Raw genomic sequence first — 25,713 nt, 5'->3', positions numbered from 1 at the left:
CTCATAGCTCTGCTGTGTGCCTTCCCTCCCTCCATTAGCGGTTCTCTGCTCTCATCAGGGAGAAACGTCAGCAGCTCTTATAAGATTTAAGGATCCTTGGAAATGTTTAAGGTTTTTTTTTCTTGCTGCCAAAAATTTGTCAGCACTCAATTTTGCTAGAACGTTTTTACTGGATCAGTGAAGTCAGATGGTTTGTTTGCTTTTTGATGGCTTTAGGGGAAGAGTTTTAAATTGTTTATAGTAAGACTGCACTTAGGGCTTTCTTGAGTTATTTTTGTGTTGAATGATAGTTCTTTAGAAAGTATTTTGTGAGGGTCTCTTTTTAATTCATTTTTTTCTTACAAGCTAATGTGCAAAGTGAATTTTCATAGATCAGAAAAAATCTACAGTTTTATTTCTTTGCAAACGTTCAATCAGAAATATTCCCTGTGCATCTGTTCTGTAACCGTCATTCTGCTGGCTTTGGATTGCAGTTGACTTAAGCCTTTGGCTCTATCAACCAACTTTGTAGCAAAGGTTGAAATTCATATTAGAATACTGGAGCCTAGAATTGTGCCAGAATCCATCGTGGGCTCAAATAATGTTTCAATACCAGGATTTGTCTAAAAAATGAGCACAGAGCTTTGGAGATGGTTCTGCGTTAGATACTGTGTCTGCAGGCAGTCTCATGCCAATGAACCATGTGCTGGACGTAGGGGGAGACCTTATCCGTGACGTGGACCTTACCTATAGGGGTTGGGATTTTCCACTCAAGAATCCTCAGGCTGGAAGTCCAGTATGAAAACTGAAGTCCAGGCTTGGCCATGGAGAGAAAGGCATTTCCATATCACTTCCTGTACATCCAGACCAGCTGCAGTCCCTCCAACCCCAGCTACTGTCCTTTGGCTGGGACACTGCAGCACTTGGGCACGGTTCTCCCATGCTTCATGCAGACCTCATCACCTCCCTCCTCCACAGTCTCAGGAGCAGGTCACAAGGCCAATGATGGTCGCAGGGAGGAACATGGAGGTCCATCAGGTGAGGGGCCATGGCAGGTCAGCTTGCTCACCCAACCCCACATGGCTTAGAAGAGGCAGGACAAGTCCAAGGCTCCTAGAAATATAATGGATCTTATAATATATGGAGGTCACGGATTGGTGCACTTAAGTTTTTCTTTTTTAACATATTCCGATTCCTCTCATCCTTTGGATTTGAAAAGATGAGAATGGCCTTATTTTTAGAAATAATCTTCGTAAACTTTCAACTTTTTCCCAACCCAATATTGATGGTCCCCTACTCACAATAGTTCCACTTAAGACTTTTCAGCTTTGTGATGGTGCAAAAGCGGTACACATTCAGTAGAAACCATACTTCAAATTTTGAATTTTGGTATTTTTTCCCTGGGCTAGTGCTGTGCGGTACGATAGTCTCTCAGATGCCGGGCAGCAGCAAGGAGCCATTCCATTTTTCACTTTTGGTACACCATTCAATGAATGGCATGAGATAGTCAACACTTCATCATGAAATAGATTTGTGCTGGATGATTCTGCTCAGCTGTAGGCTAACTAAGTGTTTTGAGCACATTTCAGGCAGGCTAGGCTAAGCTGTGACATTCAGTAGATTAGGTGTATTAAACACATTTTCAATTTAGGATATTTCCAACTTATGATGGTTTTATCCAGACGTGCCCAGCTTAAGTTGAGGCTAATCTGTTCATAGCTGCTAAAGCTCTTGAAAGATACCCACGTACTTGATGGAGAGCTACTATGCAGAGATTCCTAACATGGACTACCCGAGGCTCAGGATCAGGGGTTGAGAGAGAAAATGACAGTTTGGGGAAGAAGATGAAGATTTGCAGCCATGCTTTTGTGCATGCTTTAGTGATTTGCTGTTTCTTGCTTTAATGTTAAATGTTTAAATGCAAGAAATAACAGTAATGATAAATATAGCATTTCAGTGAAACAATCCACATTATGAAATTTCACTCATTAAAGAAATGTAGTATACTTCTAATTAACATGTATAATTCTTTTAAGAATCTGGTTATATGTCTCCTAGAGCAGAGGAGAGCTTCGTGTCTCCCTCAGGGACAGCAGCCGTGGTGGTGTTCTGGCCATGTGTGTTGTGTCCCCTCCCCTGCAGTGGTGGCGATATTCCTGCCCCAGTGTCAAGCTTCATGGCGTGGATGGAGCTCCCAGTGGGGCTTCGCCACAGAGTTTTCCATGACCCCGTGACACTGACTGCAGCCTTCCCACCACTTTCCCAGCAGCGTCGGCATTCAGGAAATGGCCCTGCAGATGTCTGATTGTGGCTGAGCTCAAGGAATTGGACTTGTGGAATTTTTGGCTGAGTTCCGCAGTCACCCATTGACTGTGACCCATCCCTTGAAATCGTTCCCCTTCACTGAATGCTTGGTGAGCTCTGGCTCCAGATGCCTTAATTATTTGCAGTCTTGCTTGGAAACTGAAATCTCAAGGCACCAGATGACAGAAGGAAACAGCTGATCCAGTATTGTGTCCAGAGTACAGCTTTCCCTGCTACCACTTCAACCAGTGGTGCAAACGCCAGCCAGTCTGTACTGGTGCCTGGAGGCTTAGCCTGGGAAGGATATGGGGATCCCATCCAGCCTCATTTTGCTGCCTTTTGTCATTTGTAGGATACATATGTCAGACCCTACTTCATGCTCAGTGTCATGTTGTACTGTTGGTTAGCTCATCATCCATTCACCAGCTTTCACTGAATTCAAAGTTTGTTCCAAACACTGGAAAGAATAAAACAATATCCTTGCCTTTGAAGAACGTACAGTATAGAGGTGGAGAATGAGTACAATGCTCTCCACGTGCTGGCTTCATTCCTTAGAAAGCAGAACAGTCCATGCATGGCGGAAACCCCAATGCCTTGGCAACCTTTTGGTGTGTGCTTCTGTCCACTGTGAAGATCCGTAATCACATTATTTTAAATTTGAAAAACTAATCAAGATTTTGATTTAAACATTGGGATTTTCTGTTGGCCATTGAAACAAGTCTAATATGGCCTTGGGTAATGGAATTCTGATGACCGCTTATTCTATTTTGTGTTAACCTCAGCTTTTGTTTTTGGTAATTGTATTATCCCTCCAATTTAGAAACTTCATACTATTTCAACTTCAGCTGTCTTGGGTGCTGTATGTATATTTGAATTTCTGAATTAGATATGACGGGAGCTATATGTTCTAGTGATTGATTTCCTGAATCGTGAACTTGTTTCCACAAGCATTGTAAGAGAAAGAGAAATATTTGGGTATTATAAAATAACCTTTTCTCCTCACATTTTATGGATTTTTTAAAAGTATATGCTTACTTTATATAATATGTTAAGCAAAAATACTTAAGTTGCTCTATGCATGAAACTCTATTTCATGCCTAATTTAGAATGGCTAATTTCGAGCCAAGATTATTCTCTATGTTGTATTCTTTCATCTGTGTAAACAATGGCATTTTATTCTTCCTTCTCAAATTCTGAATTTCATCATTTGAAGACACAGCAGTAATCATTTCCATTGTTGGTATATAAACTTTGTTTTTTTGATTAGGACAATACATTGCAGTGATGTTCAAGAATGAAACCACAAGACGCAATTGTATCTTGTGTCATATTTTCAAAGACTTCTCTTTTCTCTCCTCCATTTTAAACTATCATGCTGTGATACACAGTGCTCCTGGTTTCATCTCGGCCCTGCATGAAGCATGTGGCTGCCATGATTTTCTGGGCTTTGCTCTTAGCACACCCTGGGAAACAGATGACCAGGGGTCCTGGTGCTCCCTGACGTTAACTGTGCACATCATGCCTGGAGGTCCAGCAGAAGGTGGTGGTCGTGACTGTGGTGTTGCCAATTGCAGCTGCAAAGTCTGGCTTGGAAACTCCTCTCTCCAGTAACCTTTGCACAACTTGTCCAGCTCTTTGCTCTTCCTCTAACCCCTGTGGAAATTGCTAAAAGCTCGGAGGAATAATTTGGCCCCCATACAGCTTATGCTATTTGCCAGCTAATTGTACAGCTATTTGAATGCTTATCCTATCTATTTGCTCTGCTCTGGTTCCCATAATGACCCTGGGCGGGGTGCGGGGTATTAGATTATTCATGTGCACTTTTGTCTGGACAAACGATTAGGAAAGTTAAAAAAAAATGTGGGGAATGGCAAGAACCATGTCAATGGAGGAGTCACTTCCTTCTTAGCTACTTCATTTCAAAACTCTTGGGATAGAGGGATTGCTTAAGTGTTCTGGTGACATTTAGAAAAGAATGTGTTCTTGCGGTAAAAGCAAGGACTGGGAATTCGGATTTCTGTATTCCTTTCCCAGGAGCACAAAGGGTCACCCAGTGACATGTGACAAGTCAGCTAAGCATTGGAATCTTAATTTCTCTATCTGCGAAATGGACATAAAAGGGTGGCTACAACGGGCTAACATAATGTTGGTGAATTGTTTAATATTCTGCTGGGAAACAGCTTGTTCTAGTGACCTAAAAAAACAGGGACTGCAGTGCCGTCTGACCTCACTTCTATTTCTGGCTTTAGTGCTGACTCAGTGAGAAACTTACAGAAATCAGTTAATCAGCTCTGGTCCTCAGTGACTTCCATGACTACATTGAGAATTAAAAAATCTTATCTTCGTTGGTCTCAGCGATATCACCAATATTAATTAAGCACTAAAAATACTACACCACATGTATTAGAAAGTGTTTACATTGACATGCCTTTCTCATTTCCTTCCCATCTCATATTGGGTTACTTGGGGAATCACAATTCCATATTTATTTATTTTCTTAGCCAGCTGTTTGAAGTTCAGTCTGATTATATTTTGAGGAGGATTTTCCTACATCTGAAAGCTAGGTGCCCCAGTTTGGTGACCTTGTGTAAGGGACCTCCTATTAGTGTTTTCTGCAGTTGTATCCTTTTGCCATTTCTGCAAGTTAAGGATGAACGTATTTAAGTAGATCTTCATTTGAACAAGTCTTCGTTGGGAATGCTTTTCTTCCCCTGCCGTCACAGGGCCTCAGGCAGAAAGAGCTACAGTCCCTCTGAAGTCCTGTGCTGAGGCCCTCAGCGGATCAGCACCTGCTCCTGCTGGTCTATTTTCTGGACGCTGCTGGCCCAAAGGGGCTTGATAGTCTGTAGGGCTTAATTTCCTTTAATCCATTCACTATTTTATCCTGGCCTCTAGAGTTTGAAATAATCTGTCCCACATTTATTCAAACACTGTTCTTAGACTCCTGACTTACACTTCCCAGTAAACGTACAGCTCCATGCAGGCCTGGGGTGGGGGGCCCCAAGTTCATAACCTCACTCTGCACTTACCGAGACGCAGCAGGTGGTTAATTCACCAGTGGGTTCCAGGCCAGCTGAGTGGTCTGGAAAGAAGGATGACTTCGAAAGCTCTTGTTTTGCTTCATTTCAATTATGTGATGGTGAAAAACTTTTAAGTACCTCCCAGTAGTGTGCTATTTTGGGGGTGAATGTTTATGTTATATAATGTATAGCTTGTCAGTTTATTTTTACTTTGAACTAATACAACTTTGAGAAAAGCACTGAACACTAAACACTCCTGCCTATGATCTCCAATAGGCCTTCTGTTTTTAAATCAGCTACCAGCGATGAATTAATCTCCCCGATCTGTATTGTAAGACTGCATTCGAGTCCACAGACTGTAAAGTAAATAAGTTTTCTTGATTTTTTATCTTGATTACAGGCGTTCTTATGTAGGCAATCTAAATACGGCAGTCTTCCTAACGCGCCACTTGCTCCTTTATGCTTATAAAACAACTGCGATTTCCCGGATGCGGTGGTAGTGCCACATTCCTCCGGGTTGTTACCTGTGTGTGCCTTGGTTGGGCTGCTGCGCTCACAGGGCTGGCTCCCCCTTCACCCCGTCTGCTCCTGCCCGTCCATATGTCCGGGTGCTCTGCTGCTTCTCTTCCCGTGTTTATCTTGCGTTCATCCTTCAAAGGCACAAAGTCTCAGCACTGTCACTGTGGGGAACAAGAGAGTTCCACTGACTGAGTAAAATTATAATCAAGTCCATGAAAAAGATCCCCCTCTTTGTTATTTACCCCCAAGTGACGTGGCATTTAGTGTATATAAAGCACTGTCACAGGTGTCACATGCAAATATTTTCTGCCCTCACGAGCTTCAAACAGAGGAGAGAAAAGGCACCTGAAGTCGGACTTAGCGCCTGTTTTCAGATACTCACATAGACTGGTGCAGTGTTGGATGATGCTTAGAGAGGGAGGTATTTTAGTCAGGGCTCTCCAGAGAAACAGCACCAGGTAGATAGATAGGTAGATAAATGAGAAAGGATTTATTATGGGAACTGGCTCCTGTGATAATGGGGCTGAGAAGTCCCTTCTCTGCCATTTATAAGCTTGAGAACCAGGGAAGCCAGTGGCATAGCTCAGTCCAAGTCTGAAGGCCTGAGGACCAGGGGCCTGGAGTGTAACCCTCAGCCCAGAGCCAGGGGTCTGAGAACTTGGGGGCATTGGTGCAGGTCCCTGAATCCAAAAGCTGGAGAGCCTGAAGTTCTGATGTTTGAGGGCAGAAGAAGATGGAGGTCCCAGTTCCAGAAAAGAAAGAGAATTCACCTTTCCTCTGCCTTTTTGTTCTATCTGGGCCCTCAACCAACTGGATGGCCCCTACCCACACTGGGTGAGGGTGGTTCTTACCTACCCAGTGCACTGATCCACATGCCAGTTTCTTCCAGAAACACTCTCACGAACACACCCAGAAACCAGCCTGATCAGCTCTCTGGATAGCCCGTAACCTGTCAAGTTGACCCTACAATTGCCCGTCACCGTTGACCACTGATTCGTTTCCTCTGATTCTGTCATCCTGCCTTTTGCCTGACTTACTATGTTCCTTTTCTGCAGGGAGAAAGAGGTCTCCCTGGGTTACAAGGTGTCATTGGGTTTCCTGGAATGCAAGGACCTGAGGGGCCGCAGGGACCACCAGGACAAAAGGTAAGCCTGTCAGCGGCATTAGAGGGTGGGGGCGGGTTTAAGATTACCTGCATTCTTGTGATAAGCAGTGACCACAACAGCATTTCTGTTCTGTCCCAGGGTGACACTGGAGAGCCAGGACTACCTGGAACAAAAGGGACAAGAGTGAGTACACTAAGTACACCATCACAGCTAGTGATATTGTGACGGGATCTGCTGGCTTCCAGAGTCGGGGCATTCCACACACTCCGGGGGGCTCCCTTCCTGCCCTTTCCTCTCTCCCTGCCCCTTTCCCTCTGTCTCTTCTCTGCTCCTCCCACAGTGGGGGACAAGGCTGTAAGCGAGCGTCCCCTGTCACCTCCTGGCCTCTGGTCCTCACCACTGGTGCTGTGCACAAGATGGGCTCCTTCCTACGTGCCTTTCTGTAAACTTGTTTTCTCCCATTTGTTCTCCAAGAGGCTCTTGTGGACATGTTTTTGTTTGGGGGAGGGGCAATTAATGACGCGGCCACAAGGTGTTAAAGCGTGAGGGCTTCCTTTAACGCGGAGCGTCCTGACATCTGCAGCGCTAACCTCGGTTTTCCTTCTCTTCACTCTCTTCACTCTCTTTGCTGCTCCCATTCCTGGAAAATGCAAAATGAAGACCTTTGTAAGAAAATTTTGACGGTAGAAAAATAGAAAGACATCGTAAAATGTAAACATTTTAATTTTCTTATTGTGACATGGTTAGAAGGGAAGTGCAGTGTAGCCTGCGTGTGCCTTGTCGGCACCCGTGGACCCGCGGGGCGGAGGCTGGAGGGAGCACACCTGTGACTATTTGGGTAGAGTAAACAGCAGTGTCACTGTGTAGACTAGAGAAGACATGGATTGCAACTAGAAATAACTTTTGATTTTTTTTCCTCCAATAAACTGATTTATCCCATAAACTCTTCTTCCCAAATGTTGGCGTCTTAATGTTAGTTATATTCTCTTTTTTAAAACTAGACATTAAAAAAGATGAAATGAGGGCAGAGCTATTTTGTGCATGTGTAGCCGTGATTTTAGAAGGGATTAGCAGTCAGCTTTTGGTGTAGGATTGTTGCTGCAGACCTGGGCGATGTGCCCTCAGCCTCTTCTGCAGCGCGCTCTATCTGCTTAGTGTGCATGTTCTCGATGCCAAAACGAGGGTACAACTCCATTAACCAGGGGGGTGCAGTAGGAGGAAACGAGGTTTCCCAGCTCTCCACTGAAACTCTTTTATTCCTTCCTTACAGGGACCACCAGGAGCATCCGGTTACCCTGGAAACCCAGGTCTTCCTGTATGTATATAAAACACACTCTGCTTCTTTTGTGAAATATTTTACCAGCATGGATGTCCTATATTGGTTAATTTTTCGCTTTCTTAATTGCAGGGTATTCCTGGCCAAGATGGCCCACCAGGTCCCCCAGGCATCCCGGGATGCAACGGCACAAAGGTAACTTTAGATGGGAGACCCTCCCTGCTGTGGATGTTTATGGGGCTTTGCATGTTAACAGGTCAGGTGAAGTTACTCTGTAGAATAACATGGTTTTATCTGACACAATTGAAAAGTGACTTGTCTTAAAGCTTGCTTTATTTGATAAGGAAATAAAGATTTCCTATATTTAATGTATAGGAAAGTGCTTTTCTTTTTTGTAGACTTTTATCCTAAAATTGCTTTTAAGCACTAAACTTATTACCTATAATAAATTACTAAATCAAATAAGAAAATGCTATTATGAATCATGCCCCTATTAATTATGCTGTAAAGTATATTTCTTCTTTCATAAAGTAGCACCCAGTAATACAGCTTGGAACACAGCTGTTTTTAGGAAATGATTTTTAACTCACAAATGAAGTTTCTGTGAAGGGTGGGACAGAGTAGCTCATGGCGGTGTCTGAGTTTTGCGGTGTGAACGACACTCTGCTGTTTCCCTCAGGGGGAGAGAGGGCCGCTGGGACCTCCTGGTTTACCTGGATTCGCTGGAAATCCTGTGAGTATAGGGTTAAGTCAGAATTGCTTTTTTTAGTTATAATTTCTCTCTTCTCATTCCATTTCATTTTCTTTTTAATTTTTGCACTTATATCTTAATGCTAATGATATTTTGAGAAAACCAAAACTAACACCAAAACTTTCTTTTTCAGGGACCACCGGGGTTGCCAGGAATGAAGGTACATTTCATTTATTTTATTTTGTTGGATTCATTACAAGGAATCTTTTTAAAACAGATGCTATTAAAACAAATTTACTTTAAATCACTTTAGCTGACTGCTTATCAACATATTTTCCTAAACTCTATTACGTTAAAAGAATGTGGACGTAATATACACAAACTTACATTTATACACATGGGAAGCATCAAAACTGTGTGGTGGTAAATGTTAACTTCGCTATGAACCAGGGAGTGAAAACAGAACCCGTCTCAAATTTCAGAGACATGAACCTTTTAACGTCTTTCCCAGGCAGGGTATCACTGCCTCAGGGCCGGGTCACTGTCATCAAGCTGACCTCAGATTGTGCACTCCCCAGGATGTACACATCGTGTTTTATACAGGCCAGGGAGCCAGGCAGCCCTATAAAAGGGAGCCTTAGAGTATTCCAGAAAAGCTACTACAGAGACAATCACTTATCTGAATGAGGTCGAGAGTGCGTGTGTTCCTGTGTTTAAGAACACCTACAAAATGGTATCTTCATAACAGCCTGTGTATTAGAGTTCTCTAGAGAAATAGAACCAGTGGGATGTGTGTAGGGGGAGAGGGCCGAGAGACTGATTTTAAGGCATTGGTTCATGTGATTGTGGGGACTGGCAAGTCCAAAACCTGGGGGCAGGGCAGGCTGGCAGGTTGGAGCAGGTGGTGCGGCTCCGTCTGAAGCCATCCGCAGGCCGAAATGTCTCTTCTTCCCGAGAAGTTAGTCTTTTTTCTCTTAAAACCCTCAACTGATTGGATGAGACCCACCAGCATTATGGAGGGTCCTGTGTTTTATTCAAAGTTCACCGAGTGAAATGTTAATCTCATTTACAAAAAGACCTTCACAGCAACATCTGGGCTGGTGTTTCATCAAATAATGTGTCCTAGCCATGTTGACAGATAAACTTTACCATCACACCTACTTTTATGAAAACACTCATCTTGAGTCTTTTCTCAAAAGTTAATCCTTATTTGGTGAGAACAGCCTGTGGTCATGCTGTCTTTCAACCAGAGCCGGGGGCCCTTGTCCAGAGTGGGGGACAGTCACACGCACAATGTCATGACACTTCTGTTTAGCCATCTCCACGTTCAGCCCTGGCTGTAGCCGCGGGTCGTTAGACAGTGGTAATGAGAGGGAGATACAGCCGCGCTGTTTACTTCCAGCTCAGACGGAGCCTCACGTCCGTGCCAGTAATGCGGGCCTATGGTGCGCTGGGTTTTAAGATTCTTTATGCGGCTATCAATATTTACAACTTCTCTCCTTTTTCCATCCTCCAGGGGGACCCAGGTGAAATACTTGGCCACGTGCCTGGGACCCTGCTGAAAGGTGAAAGAGGATTTCCCGGACCCCCGGGAGCACCCGTAAGCATTCACTAAGTGATTATAAGCACGTGCTGAGTCACCCCCTGGTTTGCATTTTAATTCTTTTCTTTCTCTATAAATTACAGGGTTCCCCAGGATTGCCAGGGCTACAAGGTCCCGTCGGCCCTCCAGGATTTACCGGACCACCAGTAAGTTTTGAGTGACATCTCTCTGAGGCAATCGTTTAAAGAACCGCCATTGTTGAGGTGTGAAAATAAATAATAATTTAATAAAAACTTACACGGTGGTAGTCCCTCTTAATTTGGATATGGCAGAATCAGCTCCTTTCTGAAAATTAAATGGTTGGCATCTGCAGTCCACCTGTCCTCAGAGCTATGGGAAAAGGATGGTTATGCCACGACATCACGGAGCAGATAGCGTGGTCATTACTGTAGGGGCTGGCTGGGTACCAGTGACGTCCACAGCCTGCGGGAGCGAGTCCAAAGACTGACGAGGCAGCCTCTGCCCAGGGTGACTTCACCATGGGGCAGGGAGATATGTTTGTAGAAATACAGTCCTACCAGTGGGCTCTGCGTCTGCCAAGGGCTGTGGCGCAGACCAGGCAGCTGCACAGGTGGCACTTGGTTTGATATAAAGACTTTTCCAAATGAGTGCCTGGAGATTAACTGCCCGAGCCTCTGACATTCTCCGTAGAAGGTGGGCATCATTTCCTCCTCATGGCCACATCTCTGAGAGCACAAGAGAGTTATAGTAACAAGACTGACATTTGCCGAGCACCAGGTTTACTAGGAATGGATAATGTGCCTGAGTTTGTCATCCTCTTGCCGCCTGACTGAGAGTCTTCTTGAGAGATTTTCAGGCTTGTATTTTTAATTTACTTGGGTTTTTTTTTCCTCTTTTGATTGTAAAATCCAGAAATTCTTCTTCTATCCATTTGTGTACATGTAGCCTCTTTTCCATTCTTGTACATAAATGGACTCATTTTTATGAGTAAAGAATGACTATTTTTTTCTATTTAAAATGATTATGAAAAGCATTCTGAAAGTTGTTGCAAACCTGGGAAGTATTTTTATTTCCCTACAATCTGCTAACTTGAAGATTCATCAACTTTTTAAGACAAACAGTTATCTGTAAAGTGGACAGATGTGATTCCCAAACTGGAAACTCCGGGCTCCTGGAGAGCTTGATGAGTGGCTTCATGCATCATCTTAACACTTTGTCCTGGCACGTGTTAGGTTGTTAGAGTCCACAGGGCAACACCTAAGATCTTTAGGTATTTCCATCGCTGTTAATAATCGTCCTGGACCAATTTCTGATTATTTCAATCTATAGCCTGAGAAAAATATTTAACAAATAATTACCATGTTAATCACAGAATCTTAAGATAATTTCAGCACAAGGAAGGGTTTAAAGCTCACTAGGGTTGTGGATCATATTTAACTAAAACGCTGTCTCCTACAGGGTCCCCCAGGTCCTCCTGGCCCCCCAGGTGAAAAGGTAAAGGATTTTTCATTTAGTGTTCTTTTACATTAGTTTAAGACTGTCATGAAATTGCCATAACTCATTCTTTCAGTGTCTGTAAAACATTTTGGAAAATTATATTATCTTTATCTGTGTGTACATGTAAGCATCTACCTATTATCTACCTGTCGTCTGTTTCTGTCTATCCAGCATCTATCCATCTGTTGATCTGTCCTTCCATTCAACCCTTAGTCATTACTTTGCAATCACTGATATTTCCCTTAGTTTTCTAAAGGCAGAGTTTAAAAGCCTTAAAATAAAAAGGTCTTTATAAAATGTTTTTATCAATAATACTTTAAAAACTTTTTCATAGACATCAACTGCAGTATGATCATAACTTTCTGGAAAATTTTATGATAGTTATGGGACAAAGGTGTTGCTTGAAATCTACCATATTATCTCATTTTACTTGAGATTTGTGGGATGACTTCGAACAAAGCAGACAACTCTAATAATGAAAGCTGAATTTTTAATCCACAGGGACAAATGGGCTTAAGTTTTCAAGGACCAAAAGGTGACAAGGTGAGTACACATTGCTTTGGAGTATTTTCATGTTTAAAGTCACAGTTGTGAATGGGACAGAATTTCCACCTCTGGATCAACTTTTGGACCCTTATGACCATAGTTAATTACGCTTCTCTGCATGTTCTTAAGTTTAATAGTGTTTTTCTTAAAATGTCAGGGTTATTGAATTTATTCTAGCTCATTGAGTAAGCTAGAATGAGTGCTCCACATGTGCTCTGACAAGCAGAGAATAAGGTGAGGCTAATTCCAGTTATCTGTACGTAGGGTTTAATGGAAATGTTCATCAGGGGTAAAGTCAGACCTCGAATTTATCACAGAGTCAGACTTAGGACTGCGGGGCACTAGCTAAGAGGGACTCTTGCAGCCGCCGCAGCTGCCCGCTGAAGGCCCAGGGTCTTCTCCGCGGTGTGGCAGGTGGTATAGGCGATCAGGACCAGGGACCCCAAATGCAGCCAGGCCTGGGTGGATCGCCACACACAGTTGGCCTACTCTCCACCCCAGTTTTTGGCTCAGTCTTTTCATAAACTTTACAATAATTGCTCCTGAAATTTATGTAGTTGCAATTTTTAGACCTCACTCGTTGTGCTGGATTTCACTTTACTTCAGAGTGTCCCCAGAGTTAGGATGCCTTAGAAGAAAATTCTTGATGGTTCTCTTACTTTGGGGTTACCTAAAATGCCTCCTTTCTTCCCGAGCTCTATCACACACTTTGTGTGCCATTCTTTCCTGCCGTGGTACACTAGACACATACACCATACGTGTACATGCAAGTTCAGATGTGTCTGTGGCTGCTCAGATTCCTTTGTTATTACTGAGGCAGTGGCTGCCTGTCCTTCCCTGACCCTGGGAAGTGAAATTCTCCTCCTGGCTTTAGATGCTTGTTGTACTAGCTTCCTACTGAGACTTGGTTTTCTGCTGAGGCAAGGATGATTAGAATAGAATACAGTATAATTACACTTTCAAAATAGATGTTTTATTGTAGGCTTTTACCCCCTCTATGTTTTTTTTCTTCTCTGTTTAATTATTCTTATGCCCAATAAATTGGAAATTTTTTTATCACCAGGGTGATCAAGGGGTCAGTGGGCCTCCAGGAGTACCAGGACAAGCTCAAGTTCAAGAAAAAGGAGACTTTGCCACCAAGGGAGAGAAGGTAGGAGTGGGCTTCACCCAGTGAATGCTGCCTTTCTGATTTTGGACAAATTCTAAAGGACAAAGGGAAACTGGGTCCACATTCAGCTGTTCCAGCTGCATTCAATCCTTACCCGGAAAACAGATTGACAGACCATCCATTCCATAACTATGAGCACCTTTGGAAGCAGAGGCAGCTGGAACTGGGTTAGCCCAAGACTGATTTGAGGCTGACTCACTAAGTAAGGGCTTCTTAAGTGCACCCCAGGCTGGGGTGGGCCAGGTCAGCCAAGGGGGCCAAGCTGAGGGGCAGAGACGGTGGTGGCCAGTCCCATGACCCAGTCAGTGCTGCCAGTGGACACTGGAGACCAGTGTGAATTTCTTTGTTACTATATCAGAAAAAGGATTTTTTTTTTCTGTTACATATTCAATGTAGCATATAAAAATTGATATAGCCATTAGATATAATGGCTTTCTCTCTCTCTCTTTCTCTCTCTCTCTCTCTCCCTCTGTCTCTCAATTCTTTTAGGGTCAAAAAGGTGAACCTGGATTTCAGGTAAATACTCAATTTCTATCTATGATCATTATTTTTACAGCAAAGACTATAAAATATTAAATTTAAGTTGCAAGCTTATTTCACCTTAAATTTAATAGTTTACTTAAATATATTAATGAAGCTAATTCTCTCTCTTTTTGTTCTTTTCAGGGAATGCCAGGAATTGGAGAGAAAGGTGAACCAGGAAAACCAGGGCCCCGAGTGAGTGCTTTCCAAAATCCTTTTATTCTTCCTTGTTAAATAGTTTTCCTTTCAGTCCTAAAATCGCCGGTTCATAGAAACATAAGAATAGAAAAGGCTCGTGGAGGCTGCTCTGGAGCCTTGCTGAGCTCCCATCATTTCACCCCCACCCTCCACTGGCTCTTTACTGTTCAAGGACCCAGAACCGAGGCTGCAGTGGCCAGGTGCAGGAAAAGGCTCACGAGGGCCACCTGCCAGCTGGGCCGTCCCGGAGAGCTGCCTGTCCTGCTTGGTCTAGATCAATTGGTTGGTTTGCCTTTGCTGCTGTCACTCACCAGCTCTGAGACCCTGCCCGGAACACCAGAATATTCGCATAGCTGCGAGCCTGGGATGCTAGGATGCTTCCACTTCATGGATGGTGGCGACCTGAGACCTACCCAGCTGCCAGCTGCCTGAGACAGTTCTGGTTTCTACCTGGAAATAACATATGGGAACTTCTATCAAAACGAATCATTTGCATATCAGCTACCAAATACTCGCTTGCCAATAAGCAGACTTCTCTGATGTTAGCTTTGTTACCAAAATATAATGATGTTTTAAAGGATTTTTTAGCTAATCAGACCCCATTCTTTAAAAATTGAGAAGTTCTTTTCCATTGTAACTTTTTAATAGTTAATCATTATATATTACTTATTACTGAAGAATTGTCAATTTACATAGAGGCCTTATTTACCTTGCTTGTGATTCCATAAGAGAGACAACATATTAACGTTTATCTGAATCAGAGCTTTGGTGTCATTTCATAGTTATTATTTATAAATACTAACATTAAATTTGGTATTTTATAGGGAAAGCCTGGCAAAGATGGTGAAAAAGGAGAAAGAGGGAGCCCAGTAAGTATTTCTGCACAGTTTTTAAAAATGGCCCCACTGTTCCTTCCCCAGCTGACGACTGCTGCCGCCCCCTCTCTCATTTCAGGGTTTTCCTGGCGATTCGGGGTACCCAGGACTCCCCGGCCGGCAGGGTCCTCAGGTAAATGACGACACTGTTTTGAGTTTTTACCTTTGATTTGTGGTTCAACCTAGAAGTTTGTTCGTTTTTTCCTAAAGGACTTTGTACACAAAGAAAAAAAATTAATTATGCTCCTTGTAAGTAAAGCACAACTTAATGGTTTTCTTCACGTTCATGAAATTTTTAAAGAAAAAAATATAAAACATTCCACTCATTCAAGTTTTTATTTCCTTCTCTTATAGTAGATTAATTTCTTTCCTGATTATAAAACAACAGAAAATGCAGAAAGATATAATGAAGAAAAGAAAGCTTAACTAATATTTCTATTACACACTCAGAAATGGTCAGAGTTAACATTGATCCTATGTGCACACACATGCTTGCATGTTTAAAAAAATGGTATGGAACTATATACATCCTTAATGATATAAGGGGGATGTATTCAATATCCATCAATATAATTATATATAGGAACGTTTTTTAACACCTGTGCTGTTTATTGCATGATATTTAGGTTGTTTCCAAATTTTTATGATTACAAGTGTTTTTGGTCACTTGTCTGGTTGTTTCCTCATCATAAATTCCTAAGAGTGCAATTTTTGGGTCCATATTTGGACTCTTTTTTTGAAACTTTTGCCACATACCACCAAATTGCCCCAAAAGCAGGCCAGGCCAATGCCCTTTCATCTGGGGAACTGGTTGTTATCCAACTTTAAAAAATATTTTTCAATCTGACAGCAGAAAAAAATTCATTATTGTTTCATTTTTCTCTCTTAATCGTGAGAGGTAATATAAATCTCTACTAAAATAAGGGATAATTTTGAACTATTCATCACTAACGGTAAGTGAAAAACTAGGGAGAGGGCCTCAAGGTTTATTTTGTAAAGCCAGGGACAAAAGAGAGAAATCCTTGACTGTATTTTTTTGAGAAATTAAAATCCTGTATATTTTAAATGGTAAATATGTTTAGACATGGTCGCTGAGATGTTTATAAGTCCTGTAGATATTTCTAAAATCTCCTCTTGTATTCACTTAAGAAAAATAAAAACATTCAATTCTAGTTTAATGCCTTAATTTAAAATGAAAAAAATGTACATTAATGACATAAGGTACATATGTTAGGATTTTCTAAATTATTAAGATGATGTTTACATAAAAGGGCTAATTTCTTTGGGTTTTTCATCTAATATGGATTAAATTAAACCTCAAAGTGATCAGAATTTATCCACCAATGTTTACAATTAATAGAGGATTTTACATTATGACTTCCAATTCAAATTTAAAACAATCTTACACCTAAAATCCTCATATAAAATGATTTCTTTAAGAGAATATATTCAGAAATCATGCTTTCATATCATTTTATTTAATTTCTTTTTTATTTCATTGAAAACCCACAGTTTACTAATTCAACTTATAAATGATTCTATTAAAGTTCCCAGAGGGAGCATGAAATCAATAGGACGAATTTGTAATGTGAATAATTGGCCTCCAATTTATGTTCTTTAGAAATCTTAATTTCCACAAGTCATGTTTATGCAAAGCAACATGAAATGTATTTATTTTTGTTGTGATAATCAAAGAGCACATTAAGCTAATCACAAGGAGAGATACTAAGGAGAGAAATAATTTTAATATGCTGTGGGTACAATCTCTATTTCACCAGAAAAAAAGAGTTTAACCTTGCTTTTTGCAAGACATTCTTGATAGTAAAAATATGCAAGGAAATTTATTTTTTCTTTTGTAGGGAGAAAAAGGTGAAGCAGGTCCTCCGGGCCCACCTGGCATTGTGAGTAGAAGTGCTGTGGCTGGCCGGGGAGGGGACGGAACCAGGGAGGGCGGGAGACAGAGCACGCGGCTGCACAGGACAGGGCCCGCCGCACGCAGTCCCTAGAATGGCATTTCTGTGTAAAGTGGGTGCATGCTACTTAAAATAATTTTGTAATTTGTATCGCGTGGAGTTTGGTATTTACTATTTTTATTATATTTTGATAATTTCTACACATCCTTAAGCCACCGAAAATCAAAAGGTTTGCACATGGATAAGAATATTAGCAACATATTTGAAACCTTTTTTAAAAAATCACCCATTATTGAAAATTTTAATAAGAGGAGAAGATCATCCACAATTTGATTATCTTCGTAAAACAATTTTTATTTTTGCAAATAACATTTCACTCCTTGTCCACATGCATATTTTTTCATACTTGCACCCACTGTACGTGATATTTGTTAAAAATGAACATTCTTCACGCTTGCAAGTTTTCGTCACAATGATCATTTTTTTTTTCTTTTTTTTTAAGAGACAGGGTCTTGCTCTGTCACCCAGGCTGGAGTGCAGTGGTGCAATCATAGCTCACTGCAGCCTTGAACTCCCAGCGATCCTTCTGCCTCAGCTTCCTAAGTGCTGGGATTACAGGCATGAGCCACTGCACCCAGCCAACACAATCATTTTCAATATCCTATCAGAGTTGTACTATAATTGCTTTAGCCATTTTGCCCCGAGCCTTTTTTGAAATAATGAAAATGTTACCATTCTCTGGTTTGCTGTCATCCTTCCTAGTGGCAGAGAATGTGTTTGTACTGGCCATTTTGGGGGGTGGCATAATTTTTCCTTAGGCTACATCCCCAGGAACAGGATTATTGGATCTAAGTGTTGAACCTTCTTAATGCTTCTAATACTTCAACATATATTTATGATTCCATATTCTGCATTTGTGATCCACTGGCAGTGGTGGAGTATCCTGTTTGCACTGGAACTTCATCAGCACATTTTGTTTATTTTTTCCTTATATTAAAGATTTCTACTTTATTCATTTTTTAATTAGCATAAAAATTGTATATATTTATGATACATAACATGACGTTTTGATATATTTATACTTTGTGGAATGGCTAAATCAAGCTATTTAATATCAGCACATTTTAATAATTTCCATTAATTTGATACAGAGGGATTATATATTAAAGATAATATGCGATAGTTGACTTTGCCATTTCCTTGAATTTGAGGAATTTAGAGTCGAGGAGAATGAGCATTCTCCTTTCTAACGAGGCCGACAGCACCCTCTTCTTGGCCTATATCTCTGTGACCTTAAGGAAGTGCCCACTTTTGGTCATCAAAAAAACAAACAAACACAAAAAGCAAAAAACTTCTTCCAATAAAGAAATTTGAGTGCTCTTGTTACATATTGCCTGAGGAAATTTAAGGGTGTTCCTCTGATAATACCCTGTAAAGTAAAATGTCGTTTTATGGCTTTCAGGTACATTTAGAAATTCCAAACCCACACCTCAGATTGAGAACTGCCTGGCAAAGTTCCCTGCAAAGAGATGGTCACATGATATCATTTGACATGTTTTCGGGACCTCTCCCCTCCCCCTCCCTGTCCACCACCCCTGCTACCTCTTTACTTTCATATTTCTTGAGATAATGACAAATGTGTTCACCTCTTCGCCCACATTGCTGTGCTATACGGGACCAGCCACTCCCCCACCACACGGTATTCTGTTCTTTAATCCAGGTTATTGGCACAGGACCTGTGGGAGAGAAAGGAGAGCGGGGCTACCCAGGAGCTCCGGGGCTGAGAGGAGAGCCGGGCCCGAAAGGTAGCTTTCTTCCCTGTTTCCTCCCTCTCTCCTTCCCCCCCTCACTCCTTTTTCCCCTTTCTTTCTCTCTCTCTCCCCACTACACCCCCCCCACCCCTTTCTCTCCTTTCTCCAGTTCCGACCTGTACTCATCTGTATTTTGAAAGCACCTGCAGCCTGGCAGGACTGTCTGGTGACCGGCTCTTCTCCTAGTTCCTATTTCATTGTCACGTGGGGCACCCTGGAGCCCTTCTCCTCTGTAGCTTCCAGGACACAGCAGCATTTCCAGAGGATGCTCGGTGGTTTCCCGTTCTGTGTTCTGTGTTCCCCTTGAGCATGGATACTTACGAGCACACCAAGCAGGACTTTTAGCAGAGGAATAAAAAGTATATATAAAAGGGTGAACTATTCTTAGTTTGTCCAACTCTCTCTTTCTCTTTTAAGGTTTCCCAGGACTTCAAGGCCAACCAGGCCCTCCAGGTGAGAATCCTTAACTCTTTGGTAGCATATTTGTACACTTTCGGTGTGGTTTATATTCTGACCATATTTGTCATGTACATTAGATATTTGCACAAAGTAGCTGGCAATATTATTAGATTTTTTTAATTATGAGAGCAAAATGTGCCCGATGATAAGTGTTCAGTTTGTATTTCATAAGTTACAGGTCAGCACGTTGTTCGTGCACATGCACACCGTGGATGGGAGCCCTTCTCTCTCTCCTGGGGACTCTGACCTCACCCTGCTGGCCTGTCCTTCCACAGACCCTTGACTCAGCCCAGGCACATTCTTCCCTCCTCAGCCTCTCGACTCCACTTTCCCACTGTCTGGGATGTCACTCCCCTGCAGATCAGACTCCAGGATGGAACTCCTTCCAACCTCTTTGAGCAACCCAGTCTCGCTTTCCATGAACTCCGGCATCACCCAGCATGAAATTATTCTATAGCTGTTTCACATGTGCTAGCTGCATTTCCTAGCGGACTGTGTAGTACAGAGGCTGGGAGTTGTCTCCACACGTATGTACAAATGCACGTGTGTACGCACCTGTGTGTGTGTCCTTGTGGTACTCTCCCAGGTCCCAGAGCAGATGTATTAAATAATAAGGGTCTGATAAAAACTCTCACATTGCCTAGAATTGAAACACAAGTGAGTGCTCAGAGCCCTTAAGATTTTTACTTTGTTTGTTTTGAATTTTTAATTTTTTTATCCTTCCTGTTCATTGTTTCGTGTGTTTCCTTTCTGGTAGTTCCAAGTTCTCCCAGAGCCCAGTTTTTTTTTTTTTTTGAGGATCAGACAGCAGCCCGACACAGCCCCTTACCTGCCTTTATCTGCTCCTACTTTCTATAAAAACTTTTGGATCTAACCTTAATATCATTTTTTTTTCTCTTTCCAACCATTTTCTTCTCTTTGATTCGAGGCAACGTAGGACTTCATGGCTTCCCTTATCTGATGCCGTATTTACTAGACAGTAAATAACCATTTATCTACACTGTATTGATATCAACTCATACTTTTGATAAAAAAGCCATTGAAATTGTCCTGGCTGGGGGATTTATCAGCGTCCCCCTCCCAAGACCACCGTCTTCTTTCCGTCCTGGGCTCCTGTGTGACCCTCCTGGGTGTCTGCCCCTCTCTCCTCTCACGCTGGCCTGGGCTGGCCCCCGCTGGGCAGTGGCTGCTCCTCTTCCATGGCAGCTGCTTCCTCCTTCCCTCTCCCTGATGGGGCGATAAGTATCTGGCGGCTGCCACATGGACCTTTAGATCTTTTGCTGCCTTGAGCATGTACTCGCGGGTTTCCCACCAGTGACTCAGTGAGGTGTCCTAGGGTCTGCTCCCCTTCCCTCAAGACGCTCCCTCCCCTCTCCGCTCTGTTCTTTGTCCCCGCCCAGTTTTCCCAGGTTTGGTTTTCCTCATCTGGGCTGTTTTTCATACTCTCCCTCTTCTCAGCCCCATGCGGGGTCCAGATGCCAGCTCTTCCCTGCAGAACCGCAGAGCCCTTTTGTGTGTGGCCTCCTGAGCATTATTCCCTCAAACATGACGTCAGAAACCTCAGCTGCCCCAGGGCCGTATCGTCTTCCCCCTTAGAAATTGACAGAGGCTGAACTTGACTGCCCGTACTCAGACCCTTGCACAGAACCGTCCTATTTGTCCTGACTTTGCTTTTCTGCCATTTGCTCTCGATTTCTAGCCCTATTACCATGTCCACTCGTGCTTTTCTTAATGATATTTTTGTAGCCTTTTCCTCCTAGTAGAAATGGAATGCACCCTCCACAGCCTTTTCTCTCATACATTGGGAATGCTATTTGCACTGAAAGAAATTCACAGATTTTTATGTCTATGTAATGAGTCCCTTTTCCTTAAAGTTAATTTGTAGGAAGCATTAAATGGTAAGAAGCCTACCGACTTAATTTGGTTTTACACATCCAGAGAAGTTCCCCTTTCAGTGATAATCTAGTCGTCATTTTACCTTGAAAAAAGTTAGGAAAATAGCTTGTGCTGTGGATGTTAAATGCCTTGAGATGATTTACATGAGATTTTGTGCTGGTCGCAGGCTTCCCTGTGCCTGGGCAGGCTGGTGCCCCTGGCTTCCCTGGTGAAAGAGGAGAAAAAGGTGACCAAGGATTTCCAGGAGTATCCTTGCCAGGACCAAGTGGAAGGGATGGGCTTCCGGGCCCTCCAGGCCCCCCTGGGCCCCCTGGGCAGCCCGGCCACACGAGTAAGTTCCCTCCAGGGTGGTTGTATGTAATGTCTGGGCAGATGTGTGGCACCAGGCAGACCCAGGCTGGGTGCCGTGACAGCTCTCCAGGACTAGAGAGTAGCACAAAGGCTTGGTGTCCAATTATGTGTTAATTATTCATATCCTGTTTGGATATTTTCACAGAATTGCTACAAAAAGGAATAGTTAAAAAAAAAAAATACTGGTTTAGAGGAATAAGTAATGTGTTAACCAGCTGAGTCTCCTGTATCTAAAAAGTTAAAAAGCAAGCCAGTTGAGTTATGTAGTTTTTATTGAAAACAAAATGCATTCTACTTCATCTAGAGACACAAACTAATACAAACACACACACACAACCACACACACACACACACACACAGCAGGGATGAGGGGATTGTATCAGTAAAATCCAGACTCCAGAAAAGCTGAGCATATAACACTAAAGTCATGATTAGTGAAGATGGTCCTGCGATTGCAACAACATCAAAGCAAACAATAAGAAAATATCAGAGGATTTGAGTCAACCAGTCCAATGGGAGTATGCTCAGATTTCCCAAGCAGGCCTTTGGGACCTGCTGGATCTGTGACAACATGTGCCCTGGGGACATCTAAACACAGATCCTCCATGTGGTTGATCAGAGGAGGATTCACGAGCTCTAGGTACTGGTGAGATTTATGTGCTAGAATTCGAACCCATCCTTACGAAAGGTAGTCCTTATGGACAAGGCTACCACAGGACGCCAGACAAAGCCAGGAGGAGACCACTGGTTTCAGATGAATTTGGGTGGGAAAAAGGATGGAGCATATGTGACTTTATGGGATTTCCTCCTCTTCTCTTGTGATTTTGTGAAATGTCAAAAATGAAGATGAAATATTTAAGTCCTGGAGACATCCAATCCAAAGCCACTTTTTCTCTGTGGTTCCGAGAGAAGGTTGTGGGCACATCAGAGGGGTGGTTGGGTTCCAGATTGATCCAACAGCGATGGGGGTGCCTTCGATGCCTCAGTCCCTGTTCTAGGAGCAGCAATAAAACATCCTGTCCTCCTGGAGTGTGCGTTCAGTGGGGGAGGCAGGGACGAGCCAGAGAGATGAGTGAGCCATCTGGAATGTGGGAGATAAGTAGAGAGGATAAGCATAGCAGGAACGTGACAGGGAGGACTGGGCAGGGCGAGGTGGGGCTGTGGTTGCAGATGGAGTGATCCACAAAGACAAGGAGGTGAGGGAGCCCATCCTGGGGAAATCTGGGGAAGGGGCATTTTCTTGGATATTGGTAATTTTGCAAGTACCAAAATATGAACTTTCCAGCATTGTTAATTGAACAGGATATGTTGGCTGAACACATTGTGATACCTACCATTCCGACTTTCCAGGTTGCTTTTCTTAGTCGATGTAAATTAAATAGTTCCCAAACACAGACTATTAAGTGATAATTTAGAAATGAGATTTTTATTCAGATGTATGAGTACGTTAGAGAGGAGACATCTTAAAGCTATTACTACGTGGGGACCTTTCACTGCACATTAACCATGCAATGTTGAGATTTCTACGTTCCAGTTCTGCCTCTGTGTTCCTGTCCTGGTCGTCACAGCCAGGGCTAAGCCATGTGGCTGCAGAGACCCTCGATGAGCAGGCATTGTAAAACGTGAACTCTGCACTTGCACTCAGAACTCCTATTGTTAGAAATAATCACTGTATTCTTGCTTTAGATTTCACGTTATCTTGAATTGACTTTGGTGAAGACGTATCATTGCATTTTCACAAGGGGTATGAAAGGATTCTGGTTGAGGTGAGGCAGGCAGGAGGTATGTTCTGGAAAAGGAGTGTAGTAATCATATGCCTTTTGATATTAATGAGCCTACGTTCCCTGAGTTGGGGAATTAATATACCTTAGGCTCACAGAGCTGGGAAACATGGGTTCTTCATAGCTGAATAATTAGGGACTGCTCTTTGAAGCATAAAAATGGAATCCACTTTGTCCAAGACAGACAGTCTCCATCGTGCATAGATTGAAGGGCAACCAGGAGCCCAACAGCACAGGAGAGGACAGGAGCAGGCTCACGGCAGTGGTTGTGGGGCCTAGTTGTCACCAGCTCAGGCTCTCTCACCTGTGCTTTGTCAGGAGAAGCTCAGGGAAAAACAAGTGAGCAGCACACAAAGAAAGAAGGCTTTCTCCCCAGCTTCAGTTCTTACACATCTGAAACTGACTTTTTTTGCTGAGCCAAACCAAGTCATCAACAAGGAGGTTTTGGCTGTTCATAGGCATTCTTGTTCTACCTGGAGTGGTGGGAGCTGGAAGATTTGACCATGGTTAATGCACCCAAGCCAGAGGGAGGGGCCCAACCCAGACCCAAGGCCCCTCCTGTTGCAGGGCACTTGGGGTGTCCAGTGACTGCCACGGTCTCTGTCCTTGAGTCTGTGTATCATGAGAAGACCCTGCTAGCAGGAGCGGGGGCTTCAGCTCTACATGCACATGAGGGTTATGGTCATGGTGGAGCGCCTGGGCAGAAATGCTCTGTGTTAAATTGTTCACTCTGTCTTATTCTTCAGGGATACTGGGGAAGGAAATATAAACTATTACAGGGTATATCCTCGAAGATACTGGAGAGGGAAATATAAACTCTATCACAGGGTGTATCCAAACTCTAAAACAATCCTTTTTCTTTTTTTTTACGAGAACCCACGACATATGGTATTTGCAATACTATAATTTATTTTCATGTCTCTTTACATAAATGATGCTCAGAATTGAATGTGGACAATGAGAGGCATTTCCTCACGGAAAGCCTGCATCTCTAAAATAATGATTACTTGGCTGTAAATTTGCTTAGGGAAAAAAAAGAATAGAATTGTTCTGGTTTCTGCTTTGACGTAACAGATGCGTGACTATGGACAAATGACAACTTCTTTGAGCCTCAGTTTCTTAGTCCATAAAATAAGGATGATAATACATACTTTACAAGCTGAAAATGAAATAATGTATAGGACAGGGCTAATGAACTAAAAAATGCTTTAAAATTTGTGACAGAGAAATGCTAGCAGCAAATGCTTGGGATGGTGAGTGGACGATGTGCTCTGTGTACTGATTGTGTTTTGCAAGTTGATCTCCTTGGATTGATTATTTGGAAGCAAATTAAAGCAGGAGTTCTAATCCTTATCAAATAGCCTAAAATATTTTAGTTTTATAATAGAGATTGAATTAAGAGAGGATAAAAATACCTAGCTGTGATTCTATAACTTTTAAAACTCAATTTCAGATGGGATTGTGGAGTGTCAGCCTGGACCCCCAGGTGATCAGGGTCCCCCTGGAACTCCCGGGCAGCCAGGCTTGACGGGCGAAGTTGGAGAGAAAGGTAAGAAGAGGTTTTTACTTATTTTAAATGATGGTCATATCCTCGCATATGATTTTTGCCCCACTTACTTGCTGGCTCTGGAGTCAGGTTAGGTGGGCTTAGATATATTCTTCCTGTACTTGGAACTCCCCCCAAATCCATTCCTAGAATGAGTGTCTTCCTGCAACTCAGTGGAGATCATCCTGATGGTCCGGGAGGGAAAGGTAGAGACAGCCCTGGATGTCAGAGTTGCTGCTCTCGTCTCTTTCCCTGGACTGTGAAGTCATTCACACTATTGTGGACATGATCAGCAGGTTCAACTCTCAGACTGATTTGTTGCTGCAGCCTTTCCTTTCAACGGTTGAGAGTAGTGTTATCAAAGAATGCACACCCTCCTTCAAGCCGAATCACAAACCTGCACATGGAATGCGCACCAGCCCTTAAAACCATGTTTGCGTAATCGGTGTGAGCAAATCTGCTGTGGATGGATTAACCAACATTACCATTGGTTCTCAATGTCATTTTTAGTCTTTCCAAGTGTTTGCTGTAACAGCATCCAGGACCTATGTTATGTCTTCAGCCACCCTGGGAACAGATGGATTATCACCACATCAACAGTCCTGTCTGTCTTAGAGTGGAATGCACAATGGATATTCCAATATTTATATGTCTGTATATAACCTAACCTGAGAGGAGAACAAATAGGAAA

The 25,713-nt window shown here is 42.7% G+C and overlaps 1 protein-coding gene across 1 annotated transcript in view; it reads left to right on the top strand.

The window, feature by feature from the left end:
• Positions 1–25,713, top strand: part of COL4A1 (collagen, type IV, alpha 1) — a 148,970-nt gene that overhangs the window by 81,663 nt on the left and 41,594 nt on the right. Inside the window, exons 3-22 of the mRNA XM_012637938.1 lie at positions 6,878–6,967; positions 7,067–7,111; positions 8,199–8,243; positions 8,337–8,399; positions 8,884–8,937; positions 9,089–9,115; positions 10,412–10,495; positions 10,582–10,644; positions 11,918–11,953; positions 12,458–12,499; positions 13,566–13,652; positions 14,160–14,186; positions 14,337–14,387; positions 15,215–15,259; positions 15,345–15,398; positions 17,125–17,166; positions 18,899–18,983; positions 19,407–19,442; positions 21,511–21,675; positions 24,930–25,025. Of these exons, the coding sequence (XP_012493392.1) occupies positions 6,878–6,967; positions 7,067–7,111; positions 8,199–8,243; positions 8,337–8,399; positions 8,884–8,937; positions 9,089–9,115; positions 10,412–10,495; positions 10,582–10,644; positions 11,918–11,953; positions 12,458–12,499; positions 13,566–13,652; positions 14,160–14,186; positions 14,337–14,387; positions 15,215–15,259; positions 15,345–15,398; positions 17,125–17,166; positions 18,899–18,983; positions 19,407–19,442; positions 21,511–21,675; positions 24,930–25,025 (1,237 nt within the window). The remainder of the gene's footprint in view (positions 1–6,877; positions 6,968–7,066; positions 7,112–8,198; positions 8,244–8,336; positions 8,400–8,883; positions 8,938–9,088; positions 9,116–10,411; positions 10,496–10,581; positions 10,645–11,917; positions 11,954–12,457; positions 12,500–13,565; positions 13,653–14,159; positions 14,187–14,336; positions 14,388–15,214; positions 15,260–15,344; positions 15,399–17,124; positions 17,167–18,898; positions 18,984–19,406; positions 19,443–21,510; positions 21,676–24,929; positions 25,026–25,713) is intronic.

This window comes from Propithecus coquereli, unplaced genomic scaffold (genome assembly GCF_000956105.1).
Source record: "Propithecus coquereli isolate 6110/MARCELLA unplaced genomic scaffold, Pcoq_1.0 Scaffold125, whole genome shotgun sequence".
NCBI classification, from domain to species: domain Eukaryota; kingdom Metazoa; phylum Chordata; class Mammalia; order Primates; family Indriidae; genus Propithecus; species Propithecus coquereli.
The sequence above is the reverse complement of the archived record's forward strand: the minus strand, read 5'-3'. Positions and strand labels throughout refer to the sequence as shown.